At 43.7% G+C, this 20546-nt stretch overlaps 1 protein-coding gene across 2 annotated transcripts in view; it reads right to left on the minus strand.

Moving 5' to 3' along the window:
• The window catches only part of LOC138215910 (tetratricopeptide repeat protein 28-like), a 166368-nt gene that overhangs the window by 14320 nt on the left and 131502 nt on the right, over positions 1 to 20546 (minus strand). For both annotated transcript variants that reach the window (XM_069178404.1, XM_069178405.1), the window contains 6 exons: positions 11635 to 12431; positions 10961 to 11505; positions 9152 to 9675; positions 4267 to 4376; positions 1146 to 1275; positions 794 to 1012 (listed from right to left, as the gene is read on the minus strand). In XM_069178404.1, coding sequence (XP_069034505.1) covers positions 794 to 1012; positions 1146 to 1275; positions 4267 to 4376; positions 9152 to 9675; positions 10961 to 11505; positions 11635 to 12431 — 2325 coding nt within the window. The remainder of the gene's footprint in view (positions 1 to 793; positions 1013 to 1145; positions 1276 to 4266; positions 4377 to 9151; positions 9676 to 10960; positions 11506 to 11634; positions 12432 to 20546) is intronic.

Genomic DNA, 20546 nt, shown 5'->3' on the forward strand with positions numbered 1-20546 from the left:
CAGCAAAGTGTTTTCCTGCCGACAAGTATCAAGATGTTCCCGGTGGTGTTTGGCTGTGTCACTAGCTGTGTCACAATCAATTAGCATGCTTCATTTGCAGATGGCTTCTGGGGTGAAAAGCGAGGCAGGGGGCAAATCCTTGTGTTGGAGTGGCAGGTGGCACTGCCGCTTGGTGTTAAAGCTGCCATTCTTACCCCTGCAGCTGAAAACAAGCCTCTAGCCTCGAGGCCATTTACCTGCTTTGATTTGAACAAGAAAATGTGTGTGTGTGTGTGTGTGTGTGTGTGTGTGTGTGTGTGTGTGTGTGTGTGTGTGTGTGTGTTTTCACCTGTTTAGCTGTTTTGCTTTAAACTATGTACAAGAAAGTCACTTTTATACAGTCAGAATAGATTTGAGTTACTGATTGCTTTAGTATTTTGCATTAATCAAGGAATAGGAATTAATTTTTTGTTTGAAGTTCATTTTGTCAAGTTTTTTTCTATTACTAGTGTTTATGCTGTGTGCAACACTGCAAAGAAACAACCCAAAACTGTGCAGGAGAAAGTGCAAATTAAGTTCAGAATAAGAATTACATTTACTTTAATGAGTTGAACATGAAAGGGCTGAGAAAAACAAATAGCTTCAGGAAGGACTGGCCAGTGCGAGTGCAGCTGTCAGTAATAATGTCACAGAGGAGAATGTGTTAAAGAGGAAAACAACAACAGGAAGTCAGACAGACATGATAGGATTTCAACACCTCTATAAAACAATTTATAGTTGGAGCAGGTAGACCAAGCAGAAATTCAAATCTCACCCGCTCCTGGAGCCAGCAGCCAGCTATACAGGTAACTAGCAGCCATGGAGAAATACAGCACCAATGCCCTCTGGCTGTTGACAGTGTCCAAGATATGCTCCACTGTTACTGGGGTGTAGGGGTCTGAGTCCTGCTGGCCCGTCTGCCTCTCTACCAAGAGATCAGCAAAGGCTCGCGTGCGACCTCGCTCTGCCACTGCCAGGGCCTCATCATGGTGGCCTGTGGTCATGTTCAGAGGTCAAAGTTGATTAATGGGTGAATTCTAAAACCCAATCTTTCATGTATGTAAAGAGGTAAAAACAAATTGGAATCTAACAGAATGAAGCAGTAAGTATATGAGAGGTAAGTATACCGAGGCTCACAAGGACCCTCTGGAGAGCCTGGTAGCAGGAGGTTTGCAGGTCAAATAGAGAAAGTTTATAGTCGGTGCTATGCTGGGCTTCATGGCGGATGGTCTCAAACAGCGCAGATGCCCGGTACAGCTGTGGATAAAAAAGAGCAACGATATGTTAAGATATTCTGGTTCATTTACAAGCCACAGATAGTGTAAAAATACAGCATCACACAGTTCCTATTGCTGAGGGCCAAGGGTGTTATGTACCTCAGAAAATACAGCGTGGCACCAGGATTGCCTTTGCTATAGGTTTGATTCAAATTAAGTAACCTACGCTAAAAATGTAAGTTTTCATGAAATTGTTAGAAAGACATTAAAAAATTAAAAAAAAGTCAGCCATCTGTTTTGCGTGTACATGATTAGGCTTTCGAAGAGAGAATAATTTTGGCCACTAGATGGTAGCATCCCACCTCACAGGTCATCACTGACTGACTCGCTTCCACTTCTGCTTCTTTCTATAGAGGAAAGTACTGTAATGAGGTTTGGTGAATGACATCAAGCACAAGTAAACCTCTCTTCAGCTGTTATTTGGCTGGACAAGGGAAAGGGCAATGAAAAGCTAAACCATTTCCTGGGCATCTTTGACAGACGGTGTCCGAGGCAATAAATGCTTTGTGAATTCAATAGTCCTGTCTGTGTTATTGGACCTTTCTATTCAGAGCCAGACATTTGATTGAGGGAAGGAGAGAGACAATGGAGAGGTGGGGCAGCAGGCAGTGGCCAAGCAGGGCTGGCCAGGAGTGCTGATTCATGGGAGCCTTTATTGATTTCCTATTTCTGCACCTATAGCAGCCCTGTAGGATGACTGGGACTGCTATAGAGCCACTCTCCAGGAGTCCTAAGGCCAGCAGAGAGGGTGAAACACTCACACTGCTTGACCGTAGTTCATACAAAGACAAAGAGCTGCAGTGGAGAAAAGGTTGTTGGTATGGATTAAATTGATTCTATCAGACGCACTGTGGCTTTGATAGGAGAAAGAAAGAGAGAAGGAGTGTGTGCACTACTTGTGAGCACACATATATGCATACACTGTAGCTCGTCCGGAATATCCCAAGGTCATGCAGGAAAGTGTGTCAGAGGGAGTGAAGCGGGAGAGTTGAGATCAGCAGAGAATCTGTGAGTTCTGCTGCATTAGTGCTAGTAGATGGAGCTGCAAGTCTCCTGATTTTGATGATAGGGCTGTGGGCTGATTGCTGCAGTGCTAGTTTAATCAGTTAGGCTTGCAGACATCCCTTTAAGAGTGAAACTAATTTCTCAGAGCGCCTCTCCTCTGGCCTGACCCCATCCTGGCATAGATGAAAGGGAAACAGTCCCAAAATGTGCTGCGTACACAATGACTTGCTCGGCTGTGGTACAGGAAAAATCTGCTACGTTCTTCAACTGATATGCATTCAGATGGCATTCTCTTGTTTCTCTGTCACTGACGCTAACATGGCTTTTATCTGACATGTTAAGTGAATGTCAATGTCACGCTGAATCGTTAACTTGAGCAGAGTTTAATACACGCATAGCTCTAATGATTTTTTATAAACTAACCTCCCTAGGGAATCTCTCTCCTTCTGTGGCAGATGATATCAGAGGTAAAGGCTCAATCTACAGTAGACCACTGATATGTAAGTAAGCGCGTAGTTATTGATTCACGTTCGCCGAGATATGGATGTGAGCGCCTCTCAGAGGGAGCATGCAGTGCTCAAATAGCTGATTAGAATCAAGACACGTCAGTCTGCGTGTCACGGTGAACAGAGGGATCACAGCGAGGGTGGTAAAACACAATCGGGTTTAAATATATCGAGAATGAGAAACATGAGGTCGAGTTCTCAATCTGCACCTATGGATGCTTTATTAACTTCAATACAAGCCTTTGCAACTGCGGTATGAAGTGGGTCAGGGTATTTACCAAGGTCATTTGTACCGACAGGCCAGCTCATAAATAACCATTCGATGTATACTCTGAGGATAACGGTGTCCTTTCCCACCACCAATTCACCCTGGGGGCTACAAGCTGACAGGAAAAAAAAAACATAGTTGTGATATAGGTAGTCAAAGGGCTGGGTCACTGCTAGTTGCAACACTGTTAACATGGACTATTAGGTTTTAAGGTCAAGCGTTAAACTGGAAACACGCAGTGGAAAATATGTTGCACTGGCTTGTTAGAATAATATTTAGCTTTAATTGAAGACAAATTCCTCAATATGACTCATGAGCTCTCAGCCTCTGCTCTAGTCCCCACCTTGGTTTGGTCTTTTTTTTCCCAGCTCTTGTTACAGATAATTGCAAACAGGCAAAGTTACTTTTTGAAAAGTATGATGCAGGACCAAAAAAACAAAAGCTATCTGGGTCACATAGATGTAAGTTGTGTGAGTGTATCATAACAAAAATGTTTTGGACTAGATTTTGAAAGTGAAAGCAGCTGAAAAACATCCCTACAGACACACGTGACAGCCACTGCTGTTAGCTGACTGTTCACAGACTTGTGTGTGGATACACACGACAGGAAAAAAAAAAAAAAAAAAAAGTCTAGTCTTGAGCAGCAGTGTGTGGACAGACAGCAAAGAGAGATGTTAAGGGGATATTCCATGCTTGCCAGGTGGGCAGTGGGCTGAAGAGGAGTGAACGTGTGAGTGATGCAGAGGTTCGGGGCTCTTGAGACCATGCACATAGATACAAAGAAATCTTCACTCATCTGTCGCCTGTCTGCTGAGATGACAGCATTTACCCGCTCAACAGACTCCCTAGCATATTGCCAACAGCCATGTTTAAGCTCTATAACCACCTCTTTTTTTTCTCCTGTCGTTCTCTCTCCTCTGGGCTTTTTCTTTCACAATAAGGGCATTACTGAAAACGTATCCCCCCCACCATGTGTTTGGACATCTACTTCCACCTCTCATTTGTAATCTTTGCCAACCTGTAAGCCAACAGATGTGGTCTTATTGGAGGTCAGGTTTAACTACAAGAGGTGGACTTGCTGGAAGGAGTCCAGATGGAGAAGGGGAGAAGGGAGGTGGTGGCGGGGGCCGGTGGGGGGGATTGAGTCGAGGTGAGTCAAGGCAAGAAGAGGAAGAAACAGGAGATACTTCACCTGATGTTGGGCCTCCTCCAGATTCCCACTGGCCCACAGAGAAAGCCCTAGACGATGGCGGATCTTCGCCTCGTCCTCACGCCGAGCCAGCTGCTCTGCAAGCCGCAAGCCTGTCAGAAGGGGAGGAAAAGGGAGCAGATGAGAGGGAGAGGAGAGTAAAAATTATTCAGAGCAGACAGACTCTTATGTATCTTTCAGAGTAACAGATGTAAGCATAGCATGGTACTGATGTTCTGACAGCGAACAGGTTTGGATATTTGGCTTCAGTTGTGAGATACTGCTTGCACTCGGCCTAAAACACACACACACACAGACACACACATGCACGCTATAGAGGGAGACTGTTAGAGCACTAATCGGACTGCATAGTAATCAATGCTTAGGATTGACTCGCTGAGCAAACGCAAACACACGCTTCCTGCTTGCATAAAAGAAGCCACACAATATCATCGCGATGTCCACAAATATTTGCAAAGACATTGATTAGTTAATAATAGACAGTAGGCAAACACGCATCCAAAGTCTACTTTGTAATATTTTGTTTGAGAGACGTTCAGGGTTGTGTAGGAAGCCATGGGGAGGTGTGACTGCATCAACACATGTTTGTGTGTGTGTGTGTTTGTTTAGTAAGTGTACCTGTGCCAGATCACCTGGCGTGTTTGTTTTTCACTACCAATTCCTCCGGCCGTGAGGTGTATGTCACATCCTTGCATGAGTCCTCGGTCTGCCTGCAGAGTACTTGGTTCTGCCCAATTACTGAGATGAAAATGCCACTCCACAGAGGACAATGGAAAAAAAAAAATGCTGCTGGGCCACACATCACCTACAAGGTGCTAAATGCACAGCAAGCATTCTGCAGTTTGCAATACGCTATTGCTTATGCACAGTCTCAGTTAACACGGGCTCTGTATTTGCAAGTCTATTCCCTTCCACGCGCTCGTGTGATGGAGGGGTCTGAACATGCTTTTGGTCAAAGAGAGGAGAAAATAGGCCAAGCCACCCTCGTCCGAGTCTGCTTTTCTCTGCATTCCTGGAAAACAGTCTGTGGCTGGACCAGATAAGCCAAGAACAGAGACCGTGACCCGAAAAAAACAGCCTATTCTGCAAGACCAGCACACCACGCCACCATAGACTTTATGGCTCCTCCATGGCCACGCTAGTCGGCAGCCTTTGAAGCCTGCAACAGTCTCCCCTCTCCTTATCTTTCCACACACCCTCCCCTGTCTGCCTGCCTGCTTGCCTGCCTGCCCTCCCTCCCCCACCCCACCATGCATCTGCTGTGCTCCTCTCTCCCTCCACCTCCTGTATTTATTTTCTCATCTCTGTGCCTGTGTCTCTGCCCCCCCTCGATCTCTACCTGTTTCATCTTTACTGTGGTGGCAGTGCTTGCGGGGGACTCAGCACTGCTTAGGGCTCATTAGGCGCTGGAGCAAGAGAGAGGAAACGGATCTAAATTATCCTTTTCATTCTCTGACAGTCTCACCCCTCACTCATCTCAACTCCAGCTCTGAGCCTTTCATCTGCACGAACACACACACACACACACACACACACACACACACACACACACACACACACACACACACACACACACACACACACACACACACACACACACACACACACACAAAACCTTTCTTTCTTTGAGCTGCTCTGTGATAGTTCTTTATGATCAAGCCTGAATGTCAACCAACTCTATGTTTTCTTTATTCTCCAGTTGATAGTGAAATAATACATGTGAATTATGACTCATGCTGATCTCTGTCTTCCCCCCCCCACCCGGCTGCCACCCTCTTTCTTTCAATCTGTGACTCCTTCCCTCCCTAACTCTCGCATTCCCTCTGTATCATTCGGTGTCTGTCACTGTCACCGTGCGTGCCTTTGGTGCGCCCCGGAGGCACAGTCACGTAGCAGCGGCTGACATGAGGATGTGGCCGTGGCTGGCTGCACCCTGAAAAGCAACTAGAGAACACTATAAAGGCTGCTTGACAGCTGGGTTAGAGACCCTCTGCAGCCCCCGAGGCCCGCACACCTCTGCCTTCAGACACGAGCTTTACGTGCAGACACCATATTCACACCTCATGCTCTGTATAACTGCAAGTACATTGTGCTGCAAACAAATGCCCTGGCACATACGCACACACTAACATGACAACAGAGTGCCCTTTGATTATTACCACATGTGGGACAGTGAACAGTGGGTGATATCACAAATAGTTGGGTACAGGGTGAAAAAAAGAGTGTTAGAAAGAGAAGTACAATGCCTCACTCCTCTCTCACCTCTGAGCTGGCCAATCGTGCCATGAAGTGGATGTGAATGTCTGACACAGAAATCCCCTTTCAGACATCGCAAAGTTGTGTAGGGGAGGAATTTCTGAGGCTATGCAAAGTCCGACAAAAAGTTCGGACAGAACATAAATCCTGCTTGAGTGTAACTTTAAACAATTTCCAAGGGAATCCTGGAGACATTTTCACACAAAAAATGCTCCAGTCACTCCACTACCTATTCTGTGTGAATGAACATCTTCGTCAGACTTTTTAATTAAAATAATAATGATGATGAGTATGGAATGTGTATTATTTAAGAAACACCCAAACTCATTTATGAGATAATGGAAAGCTATGCTGATTTGTTTTTTCAGTTTTTCAAATGAAAGATGAGGTGAAAAGATGTTGTCTTTTCTGAGCCTGAGAGCACAGAAATAAATACAAGAAACCACAAAGCAGCAGCTTCCTTTGTCATCAGCCCAGCCCTTAGCAGCACTTTAACAGCATATTCAAGATTTATAGCATAAAAATAGTAGCACATACAGTATGATGACAACTGGTCGAGATGTATTGCACAGGGATACATATTATCCACCTGCATTTGGTTTCATATTCCTCCTGACAAGCTCTTCAAAGGCCTAACAACATGAATATGTTTTATTAGAATTCCTGAGTCTGATTTACCAAAAGGTTCATATAAAGATTTTATATCACAATATCAAATCTTATGTTATAAAATACACCATGTATGTGAACCTCTTCTACAAGATTATGCCTATGTTGTTTTATACAGATGAGTTTTACATATGGGAGTTAAATATCCCATATAGGTCTCACTTCTCACATACAATTGTTAATGTTCATAATAGAGTAATATGTTACTAATATGTTATAAAATTTTGTATAAACATGTAAGGTCCAATACATAGCGTATATTCTATATATATGTATATACAAATAAAATAATAATTAAAAAATCGGATATAGATTTCAGATTGATTTCCATACAGCTGAAATTAATGTCAGCTATTTAATGCTGGATAACATAACAAGCATCTGGTACATTTCGTACAAAAACTGCCTTTGTAGGTGAACATTGTTAATCCGTTAGTTTGTTCCTTTAGTTATTCCATAAACCAAGCATGGAGAACCTGTAATAACTCCATTAGTCGCTACAATGACTGCATTGATTTAATGACACTATTGATTGTGTTAATCGTTGAAAAGTGCATCTCAGTGTGAAATGACTCTTTTGTTTCAAATTGGAGGGAGCGTTGTGGCGTGTTCTGTAATGTAACATTACAAGAAAATAACTTGGGCGGTAGTGTGACCTCTTGAAGTGACAGACACTACGTCTGCCAATCAGCAGTTAATTGGTGTTTCTATCTGTCTCCCACTGTAGCCTTATTATTCTGCATTACTGGGGGACACAGAATAACCATCAGACACACAAATATAAATACACATGCAGTGATTTGGAGGTCACATGTTGACTACAGTATCTGCACTAGTTTAGAGCTGCCTTTCTATCTCTCCTTCCAATTAATCTTTTTCGGGAAACAAAAACAAAAAACAAGCAATGCAGCATGAAGAATTAAAAAGCAGTAGAAGGAGAAAATCTTAGAGAAAAAAAAGCGTGCCAACTTTTTGGTCTGGGTAGGTTGGCCAGAAATAATTGGCTGTCAAGGACAGTGAAGGTACTGTTCTTTTTCAGAGCCAGACCGAGGAACAATACAAGGACAGTGCGGGGGACAACAGGAGGACAGGGTGGAGACAGAATGGCCTGTCGCCTTTGTTTCCATTAAAGCTCAACGAGCAGGCCTGCAGAGGGTGTATGGGTCACTGAAGACCCAGCTAACTCTAATTCAGCGGACAAAGGGGAGACAGAGGAGATTTATTCCTGTCCCTTGCATTCACTCCCTGCAGGGTGAAATATACAAATGCCCTCTTACACAAGCTCCAATTTTCTTGGATTCAAACGGGGTTTGGGTTGTAACACGGTGGGTGTGCCTGAGCATGAAGTCTGTCAGTGGGCACGGGCGAGGCTGGTAGTGTGGATGTTCAGCTCACACCCATGAATGCATCCACTTATCACATCCTCAGTGACAAACACTTCCTGCACTGTCACTGAGATAATGAATTTTTGAGAGGCCAAGCTGCAGGTTTTTATTTCACCATAATCTGTAGGGGACAATGAAGCGTGAGAGGCAGGAGTCTGACAGCCACTGTGTGAAAAGATTCTTTGGCAGCTCACTGCAAAGAACCCTCTGAGAAAGTAGATATAGAGGTGTGAAAAACAGCTAGCAGTAAACAGGAAAAACGCCTTGGCATGCATTCTGATAGGCTTGCACAGACATACACACACAAATGCTGGTATACCTATACAGCTCAGAAGACAACACAGATGCATAATACGCACACAAAATCCCCCTCTGCACTTAGAACACATAAGCACAAAAGCACAAACACACACGCATGCACACAGCCTAATAAAAATGTGGCAAAGGCTTAGCAACAAATAGGCTCTGAATTTCATATTCATGAATTCACAAACTCTAAGCCTATCAGCTCAGGCAACAAAGGCAATCCTCTCTGCTTTTCCCCCTGACTCACTCACCTTCCTGCAGGTACATGACAGCTTGTGAGTAGTTTTGTAGTGCGTGGTGTGTTCTCCCCAAGCTGCCATAGGCCAGTGTCTTGGCAGCCAAGTCGTTAGTCTGAGCCGCCACACTTAGGTGCTGTTCTTGGAACACGACTGCCCGTTCGTAGTTTCCTAGTGACTCGTAGGTAAGGCCCAAGTTGCCATAGGCGCGGGCCTGGCGTGTGGTGCTGCCCGCTTCCTCTGCAATCTCCAGGTCACTTTGGTGGCATCTCAGGGCTGTCTCATACTCTCCCATAGCTTGATATACAACACCCAAACCGCAGCTGGCATCGCCCTCCAGCAGCCTGTCCTGGGTGTCACGGGCGATGCCCAGTTGACGCTCCAGACAGGAGATGGCTTGCTCGTAGTTGCCCAGCTGGCTGTGGAGTGCACCCAGTTCACCATAGGCCTGAGCCTTGCCTCCACACTCCCCGAGCTCATGAGCCACCACAAGTCGTTTCTCAAAACACACCAGCGACTGCTGTAGGTTTCCCATGGCCCTGCGGATGAAGACAGAAAGCCGATGAGCTTTAGAGTGAACGCCAGAGTGAAGCAGATTAGGAGTAAGATATATGAGATAACAACCTCAAAGAAAGTCTGTCATTGGCATTTTCTGTTAAAAATAACCAATCTTTCAAGCCTAAAACACTCTAAATAAATCTGTTTATATCATTGCTTATCACATATCTCGGGGAAACTATATTCCTTATTTGTACACACACATGCTGGATCTAATCTCTTAATGGAGAACGACTAAAACAAGGAGGAGCGCAGATTGCAGGAAGACTTGCATTTGCAAAGCAGCAGATAATTTTGTTTTGGTGTCGATGAAATATAGATTTAGTTGTCTATCCCAGTGCTGAAAGCTGCTGATATAGATAAAGTGTGTGAAAGTCTACATGAAAAATGTTTGAGGCATGATTTTAAATTTTAAATATCGACCGTTTTTGAAGGGTAACACTATTTACCATCCTCTAATATGAGATGGATAATCTCTCAAAGGTTGCCTGCTTCTATCCTCTTGTGTCTGTGTTGACAGAGTGGCATTCATCCCATCTGAACCTTTTATTCGCCTTCACAGCTTTCAAACACACTTTATTCAAATTGTCAGGCACACCAACAATTGCTGGATGTTGGTTCATATGGAGCAATAAAAGAATAAAAGCCTTCATTTTAATTAATGTTGTGTGATACTGTATTTGCTTGACTACGAGCTGCTGGAGGATGAGAAGGGTTTGTGTGTGATGTATATTATTCCGTTCTGAACTCATGCATGGCTAATACTGCTGTGTGTGGTTGCGGTGGTGCCATGCTGATGACGCACAATAAGAAGAAAATCATATTCGGAATGAGGATTTCAGCGAGCCTTTCGTGTTATATTTGCTGTGTAGTCTCCCAGGTTGCTATCAGCTCTTTGAGACATGAGGAGAAATAGAAGGGAGAAGAGACACAAGATGTAAGTGGTTGTCTAGGAGTAACTGCGCTTTTCCCACTTTCAGAAGTCTGCGTGCCAAAGCCACTTTGCATACAGATAAGGCCAGAGCTACTAGGCTGCTGCTGAGACAGCTAGCACCACACTCACATTCAAGCGCTGCTCATCCACAATATATCTCTTAACTATGGTGGTCCTTGATAGTGACGGCAAGGAGACAAATTATATGCAAAGTAATTCGATTATTACAAAAAAAAAAAATCCAGTCAATACAATTATTTGCTAACTGATACTGGGATGCATTTTTCCTGGAATAAGAAATAGTAACTTTGAAACCAAAATTCCAGACTCACCTGTGCCCATTTCCTAAGCCTCTATATGCTTTCTCCTGGTCCTGCATGCGGTTGAGGCTCTGAGCCACTGACAGATACTGGTCGTAGTACTTGATGGCTTCCTCAAAGTCTCCCAGAGCCTCATAACAGTCTCCCAGGTTTCCATAGGCCCTGCCCCGGTCCATTACTGCTTCATTGCCACTCAGTTGCTGTAATGTGGCCAGCTGCTGCTCCAGGTAACCAATAGCTTCCTCCATCACCCCTACATTCATTTTCGTGATGCCCATGTTCCCGTACACCTGAGCCTCCACGACAGGATCCTTCAGCCTCCGGCCAAGCTCTAGCTGCTCTTCATAGCTCTTGAAGGCCATGGCGTACTTCCCGAGGGCCATATAGACAGCTGCCAGATGACCGTGGGCTTTGCACTCTCCTGACACATCGCCGAGCTCTTGGTACACCTCTAGCTCCTGGGTGTGGTAGCCGAGGGCTTTGTCATATTTCTGCACAAGTCTGTAGGTGGCTCCCAACGCAGCATATGCACAAGCCTCCATCCTACGCTCCTTAACCTGAAATAAGAGACAAATTCACCACATCAGCCTGAGGGATATAAAAGAATGATATTAAAATTCCAAGTAAAATGTCCTATTTAAATGATGAGTTGCTCTAGAATATACATTTATTATATGTGGCCACACCTGGTGAGCTAAGGCCAGCTGCTGCTCATAGAACTGAATGGCTCCAGCCACATCCTTTTTACAAACGAATATGTCTCCCAGGTTCCCTAGAGCTCTGAAGCGAGCCTGTGCATTGTTCAGGGACTGGGCCAGTGACAGCAGGTATTTCTGACACTCCTCGGCCTTGGTGAAGTCTCCTAGGGCCTTAAAAGCCAAACCAAGGTTGCAGTATGCCTTGGCCTGACTCAGTTTATCATGAAGGTCCTTGGCCAGAGCTAGGTCCTGCTCATAGTATTTGACAGCATCCTGGTAGTTGCCCAAGCAGTAATGGGCATAACCGAGATTGTGACAAACTTTCCCTTCACTCTCCATGTCTTGGAGGTCAGGGGACAGCCGGAGGTACTGCTCATAGTAGGGCACAGCCTGAGGAAACTCTCCTCGAGAGCAGTGAAAGTTGCCCAGGTTGCCCAAAGCCCGCGCCTCACTCTGGACATCTCTGAGCTCACGAGCTATGTTGAGGTGGTTCTGGTAGTGTTGCAGGGCGCGGTCGTGGGCACCCAGAGCTTGGTAAGCCACGGCCAGGTTGCCATGGGTGGAGGCCTGTGAGGCCCGGTCATTGACCTCCATGGAGATCTGCAGCTCCTGGCGGTGGTAGCGAACAGCCTGGTCAAAGGCTCCAAGGGCATTGTAGGCGTTACCCATGTTACCATAAGACCGGCCCTGAGCAGCATAGTCATTCAGCTCCTGAGCAATGGCCAGGTGTGTTTTGTGGAGTTTCAGTGCAGTCTCATAGTCCCCCTTCATCTGGTGGATGATGCCTGTGGAGAGAGGAGAGAGAGCAGGAGGATGAAGTTAAAGACCCATTCGGGGGAAAATTGTAATTGAGTCAAATTCAAGTGCCTCGTCAGCTCCTCATGTACAAAACAAGTCATTTGGTTGTTAAAATATGCTCTCAGAGCCATCTGTTCTCTGCTTACACAACACACTCTCCCACAGAATTATGGTCATTAAAATGTAGTGCAATCAAACAGAGTTATTACAACTCCAAAATAGAATCTTTTGATTGTTTAAGCTGTCTTTGATGATTGTGTCTTACAGGGATTTTACCAAAATCAACAACTTTTCCACAGGGTTGGAAATAGCTACGAGAGAGCAAGAAAGAATAGACAGAGGAAGTTGAAGTGGGGGAGAGTGTGAATAGTGGATGGAAAGCTCAGCAAACAACTTTAGAAAAAATGAGATAAGTGTGGAGAAACAATAAATAATGGAGAACCCAGTGCATTGAGCGTATTATCTCTGATAAAATACCATCCTCTGAAAAATAATAGCTTTACCCCACAGCTAAGCAGCCATCTGGCACACACACACGCACACGCACACGCACACGCACACACGCGCGCGCAAGACCCAAACAAACGTGCACCTACACCTATATGCTCATGCACACTGACAAATATACAGCAGAGAGTAAAGAGCCACCTCAGCATATCTACCGTATCTCTCCTCTTTCCCTCTGAAACTAATCTCTAAGTCTCCTCTTTTGCATTGTCACCCAGCTTTCAGTGACAAACATTGCACTAATAATATTAAACCTTTCTGAGAGAGAAGACAGGAATGCCACAGGCTGGTGGATGGAGACAGAGAAACCAGCTGCAAGGCAAATAATTCTGTTTTTCATCCACCATACAGCCTGACCATCACTGCTTTGCTGCATCAGCATGGAGACTAATGGGCGAGTAGGAGGGGGGTACAGCCAATGATGGGACACGAGGGATGGAAACGGTTCTGGAGCCAGAGTGGGTGGGAACCAGGGCCGGAGAGGGGCTCTGTGGCTTGTGGCGAGTGTGTGATGGTGCCGCTGGGATTAGTTACCGCCATGTGTGTTTTCCCATTTATTTCATCCGAAACCTGCCACATTATGGGCCTGAACACAAGCTACATAAACAGTGGGGTTGAAACTAAACAGACGGCTCACACGACTACAGAAGTTACACGGTGGATGTGCATACCGACGCTGGCTGAATTAAAATGCAGCACATTAGGCCGATGACAGTGGAAAAAGCTTTGTTACCACTGCAGTCTGAGCCCCTGGGCTGCATATTGGTTTGACACATACAGTTATACAAACATACATACTTTTGGATGATGTTGTAAGAAATGTACATGACTCATAAGTGTGCAAATTGCATCATCAATATTTCACTATAAATTAAATCTAAAGCAGGAGATTAATTACAGCTGCCAGAATTTGGGTGTCTGAAAATAAGACAGAAAATCAATCCTCCAAGTTTTTCTGCAAATAGGTTTTTTTGGGGAAAACATAATCAAAGATTCTCAGCCTACTTAATTCAGACCATGATTCAGCATGTAGCACAGACATACTGATAAAGCAAACCTGATATGCTGCTTGTTAGCCTGCTTGTGTTCTCAGGTTAAGGTGATAGAACCTTAGCTGACCCTGTAATCATCAGGTCATGGCCCTGAGGAATTTTTATGCTAGACGTATCATAGCAGCAGCAGAAGCAGAAGACAGGGAGAAGCCTTGCTGCCAAATGATAAAGGAGGAAGTCACGTTGCAAATGACACTAAAATAAGTCAAATCCACGTTATTGTTGACCATGCATGATGTTAAAAGAGTAAAAGTGTTGTTCGGATTTCACCGTCACAGACATTTCCTCCACTTTGGACAAACCCTGACAGCTATGCCTTTCCTTGTAGTCTTCCCTAAGAGTGGACGATGTTAAGATTCACAGCAGGCCAGTTGGAAGAGCACTGACAGCTCCCGCCACAAAGTCACTCCCAAGGTTATGCTTTCCCCAATGGAGGCTGATCTTACTGAGGATATAATGCCTACTGATGTATTACCAGCAAACATGTTCCATGCTGCAGCCTAAAATTGGATCTGGGGCTCCATGATGGACGTATGGGGGTAAAGGGAGACAGGCTGGACGGAGGCTGGGGGAGTATGGATAGGTTTCAGGTTGGGCTTGGAAGCTGCAGCCAAAATTGCCATAAGTCTTGGGCTATGCCTAGAGCCACACTTGAAGCAAGAAAATATTTTCTGTGCCCCACCACCCCCATATGGTAAGAGGATTATGGAACCCTCTGGGAATGGTATCCAGCAGAAAAGTAAATAAAACCATACCAAACATGTTGGTAAATACTGCTGCAACACAAAATTTGAGAATTTGTAAAGGGGGTCTAGCTGATGTGACCACTGGGCATGCTGTCCAGAATCAAAATGACCTCAATGTGGTATCAGTCTCAGGACTCAATTTGGCTTCGTCTCTGATGCTTTCTATATGACTATATAACTTGACTAAAATGCATTAAACAATATGGCTCAATCATTTGTCTTTTGAACACAGCTTGAGAAAAAGACAGCGAACAAAACAGGATAAAGCACACACCACACCATTCAAATACATTTATACGGAGCCCTATCCATCCCCCCCCCCCCATGACCAAAGGCATTAAAAGCATGGCAATGTGTTGTCACTTTTCATTACACAGCTGGCTGTACATAGAGGGATACGCCGCAGTGATGACTTTGAGGGATGGTGTCGTGTTCGGAGTAAATCACTGTGTCATTCTTCCAGGAGCTAGGCAAGGTCCAGAGCACTGCTGCCTACAGTTAGCTAAGAGGATTTTTACCAACAATGGTGCTGCTGCCACAGGGACAGAGGAGAGATGACCAGTCTGAGCCCAAAATAATCACTTGGGTGTGTTCCTCATTTATATTTTAGAATAAGGTCAACATTATAATTTACAGTCATGTTTGAACGGGAAACTGGAATTGTGGTGTTGGTGGAAAATTTGATGCTCATTTGAGGCGCAACTCAAGGAGACTGGCATGTCAAGTCAGTCTATGAAGGAAATCCCAATGAGGTGGAGAGTCTTTACGAAACATTTTATCCTACCACAGCTTGGATAAATAGTTTAGTACCTCTCAATACCTTTTAGGATTTATAAGAAAATTAAACGAGTTGGGAGTTATTACTAACGGATACAATATTTGACTGAGAAATCAAGACACACAACACAATGGTGATTTAAAATGCAAAGAAAAAACATATTTGAAAATAATGACCCTCACAGAAAAAACACGTGATCATATTTGACCACATGCATCACATGATTGTGCACACGTGAAACATTTGGTTTCGCAACATTTTCAAAGAGTGATGTGTGAAGCCCATGTATATTTCCATGTGAAAACCTTTTCATATATTTTACATAAGTTGCAGCATGTGGTGAACATGTTTCATGTATATGTCATACATGTGTCTCATGTGGAAAACATGGGAAACTATGGGGAACAATTATTAAAGAGAAGCACTTAAGAAGGCGAAAGAGGGAAGAACATCCTTAATATTGTGTTACAAGTAAATCCATCACTTCTGATTAAATTTTGTATCCATTCTTTAAATAATAGTTCAGTGTTTTCACAACATAGAATACATTAGAATCTTAAATGGCAAATTAAACGCTCTGTGTTGAAATGTTTTTTTTTTTTCTAGTTTTTGATGTTCTAGTGTGAAGTTGAAAAAAATACTGCACTAATAATAATACAATGAATTTTGAATTGAAAACATAACACAGAGGATAGACTTCATATTATGTCGAGGAAATAAAAATGGGAATGGAAGTTGAAAGACCACATTATTATATGAGTTGTACAGTATACAAGAGTGTATGCTATGATCTGTTGGGGGAAGCAGTGAGCTGAAGCAGACATTACATCCTCCTGGGGTCTGCTGGAAGGGGCGGAGCCGGGGGGGCTCTGGGCTTAAGGTACCAAATCCTCAGTCGCAGACACAGACATCTCCTACCGTCTGACTGACAGAGAGACAGGGAGGGGGAAGATAAAAAAGGACAGGGGATGGGATGGATGGATGCATGCTCAGTGGGTGGTCTGCCAACAACAACACACGCAGACAAAGTGCTGCACTCGTCCTCTCGCAGAGGCCTCCAGCTGATCTGCTTTCCTTTCCGCTCCTATTGACCTTCACCTCTCCTTCAGCTCACTAAACCAACTGTTTCTCCACTCGTCCACACGCAAGACATCGGCTTCCTCCTACCGCCTAAACAACAATGTTTAGGCCCCATTTCTTTTCTTTTTTTTTTGCACTGCACAATCTCCTGTCTGTTTAGGAACAGATCACATTTCATGCTGAATTTGCAGACGTACTTGAAAAAGGGCACACTTGCTTAATGCAGAAGAATTCTACAGTTCTTTTGTTTCATTTAATAGCTCTGAAGTGAGTAGAATAATAACTGCACACAGTGAGCTACACTTTAGTGTGCGGACAAGGACCCGGAAAGTGTTTCAGAGGGCCTCTGGTCCAGCTTTTGGCTTGGTACTCGGTCACGAGATTAAGGGGGCCAGGCAAGGGGAGGAAAGGAGCGTCTGCTGCTTTTCCAACAAACAGAAATTTGGGGCCAGGCTGGAAAGATCCAAGAGCTACCAAAGATCTCTCCACAAGAGTAACATTAGACTGGCATCCTAATAATCAAACCACCACTTCACCTCCTTTAAAAACCCATGTCCCATTTGCCCTCATTCTCCATTTCCAGGCCTGCTAATATTTAATCAAGGCATTTACCTGCTCATTAATGGAGAGCTGAGAGTCATCGGCCCAGATAAATGCCTGTTTTGTGTATTTATTAGGCTCTTTCACTGTCTCTCTCCTTACAGTTGCCTTTCAGTCATCCGTCTGGGCAATTAGGCTCATTGAATTCCTCTGTAAATTCAGCCCTCTCCTGCTCACTTTCCTGGTCAGACTAATAATATATCTACAGTCACTGCTGTATCCAAAGGCTTAGGTACAAAATTGAATAATCTCTTTTCCTCAGTGCTCCAGGCAAGTCTGGTCCCTGTTTGTAGTTTGCTCCAGCCGTGGGCATGATCAGATGCTAAAGAGCACTCAATATCAGGGTCAGTGTTACTATATTTTCTATATACCTGGTGATCAGATGTGTGGAAAAAGCAGCTTTCCACAGCTGCCTTTCTGAAATATAGATTCCAGAGCTCATTTTCACATGACTCCCAATTGGAAAAAGCTATGGTGCGAAAAGTGTCAACGCGAAAAGAGTTTATCATAAAAGGATTTAAACTACATCAATATGGAAGTTATGTCCTGTTTTCCAGAAGACAGTGACAAGATCTAAATACAGACCGTCACAGTGCACACTGTCTGATTGTGTGTTGTTGTGTGAACTCTTCTCTCTGTTGTTTTCCTCTTTCTGTTGCTTTTGTTTTTGTGAACGTCAGCAGATAGCAATCCCTGGGGATGCTGCACAAAAGGAAGAGGGGAAAAAAAAAGCTTAATTAGGACTTTCACCTCCAGCAGATGGAGTCAACATTTCAAGTGACTTCTTTGAGACATATGGTCAGACAAGGAGGTGTGAATCAAGAAAAGCAAGCACCAACAAAGGACGAGCTAAAACACAAACACGGCCAAACTTATTTAAAGTCTCCTTGAAGTGAAAATGATACAATTTAGATTCTGTTTCATGAATACCAGAAATGTGAACTTCATGGGATCCCACTGCTTCGGTCCTCTCTCAGATATTAAATATTGCTGACTAGGGGGTAAGTTGGCCAATTAATGAATAATAGATGGGGCTGGAATGCAACATTTTCATATCCTTTATAGGTCAGAGTGTGCTGAGCCAGGGCTGCTGGTACCGCCGGGCATCATGGTTGGATATTAAAGCATGGCAATCTTTACCTCAGAGCCATGTCAGCTGCTGCTCCACCCATACTACACGCAACATTAGCGACAAGCTGAGAGGGCATAACAAAAGTTCACTCTTTCCTGTTTCTGCAACTTCCCCTTCCCATCTCTCGCACAGTGTTTTTTGCTTTTATCATTGCTTGTTAATCTTCACGCGATCATCCATTCCCTCTTTGTGCACAGCATAAAGGAAGCATTTTTTTGTGAAGTCTGAAACAACATCCTGTTAGTTTTAGCCCATATCTTCTCGTGCTAAGCAGGCTTGCGGGCGTTGATGACGGAAAAACAATGCACGCCCCAATGCTGCAAACAAAAACAACAACAATGGGCCAATTACAGACTGATGCTTTGCAACCTCCACTTCATTCTCTGTTATCTTCATTATTCAGCTCCTCTTGAATCAGCTATTAAAGGTAATTAAGCGATTCATCAAGTCAGTTTCAATTACTGGGAGCTTGACAGCTGCAGATTACAATCACTAGGGGTGAGGGGAGAGACGGAGAGAGTGAGAGAGGGAGGCATCAAAAAGTAAAGAGGGAGAAAATAGAAAAGAAGTACCAACAGATCAGGAAGCACTGAGATGAGCAACAAGCCCCCCTGGGTGTCAAGTGTTACTGTAGCCACATGATGGTCCAGCTCGTCCAATCCGCCTCCATACAGCAACAGGCTTCATCGCTACCACCCACTCATTTAGCTTCTGCTCTGTCACCAGCTGTAGGTCTTTGATTCGACATCGGCTACACTATCATTACTTTGTCATGGACTGGAGGAACTGTAATGCTGCAGCTAATAATGAGTACCAGTGCTCTTGGCGTCACAATGGCAATCATTCTACAGATAGGAATACATTTGCTGCCTTACATACAGTGTTTGCTGGTAATAAAGCTCACATGTACTGGAGCATCATAAAATGTTCTCATCGGAGAACCTAATTTATGACAAACTGTTCGCAGCTCACTTTTAAAATCAGGTGTGTGCTGTAGCTAAGTGCAACGGAAGATGCGCAGCCATTAGTATGGTCAAAGGACGGCTTCAATTTATGTTTGGCCGATTAACCTTACTCTCTGCTTGCACAATTTTTTCACATTAGGTTAAATAATAATTCATCTGGAAGGAACTATCATGCCTCTTAGTTGTCCATTAGAGTCAGGTTTACTACCATCTCGATGGCCATCATAAGTCATCTAGCGCAGCTTGTAATTGCTGGACTAAATACTGAAGAATTGGCTGTATCATATATCTCATGAGGTATTGAAAATCCAAAGGGACACGTTTATCCATATAAGGTTCCTTTCATCATTATATTAGCAGACTCCACAAGGTTACCTTGCTAATAATTTCATTTTAGCAGGATTCAGTTGTAAAACACTGGATTGTAAAGGGGACTTTGATTACATTTTAAGATTCAATTAAACTATGTTATTATATATTTAATTTCTCCTATCTAATTTGTATTTATCTTCACACTTCAATTCACTTCAAGATGCGATTAGGTCCCAAGCAGTGTGAAGGTGAGAGTAGAGCAGATTAATGTCGGGAGATTCCCCATGAAAAATTCGACATTTTGTATGGGGTTTATTTACGCCCTGACAGTGTGTGTTACATGTTGGCACTGCATCACTACAGAATTTACTGGGATTAAAAAATTACTGTTTACTTCCCTGTTTTTTTTTCTTTTTACATACTTACATAATCCACTGGGTACTCTTGGCAGGCCATCTATTATACAGTGATGATAAACTGTATCAACACTATTTTATGTAAAATTTGTTTGTAGATACAGTATTTAGTGGTCACATTAAGTTCTGCACTCTGCTTTAAGCACACAGGTCTTACAAACCATAAATATCACTGAAAACAACAATAAGTAAACAGTACATTTAAATAAAGACAAAGGAACGCAGCCAGCAGCGTACTGAAAAGACTCGCAGGTAATGGAAGCTCTCATAGTGTATCCCCAAACAATAAAAGAACAAAGTGGACTTCACATTTATATAACAATCAACCAAAGAAAACGGTTATGAACGGTGATATTCTGATTTATTTCAGCAAGCTAGGTCCAGGGTAGCTAAACTTATATACTTAAAGCTCCCATGTCGCAGCAAACAATAAGTAAACATTTACCTATTTGGAGTCTGAAAGATGATTTACTATCCAACCAACAGGTGCTTTTTTTTTTTTTCTTTTTTTTTT

The sequence above is a fragment of the Embiotoca jacksoni genome, unplaced genomic scaffold (genome assembly GCF_022577435.1).
Source record: "Embiotoca jacksoni isolate LCO1_2020_lvr unplaced genomic scaffold, fEmbJac1.0.p SCAF_8, whole genome shotgun sequence".
Lineage (NCBI taxonomy): Eukaryota > Metazoa > Chordata > Actinopteri > Embiotocidae > Embiotoca > Embiotoca jacksoni.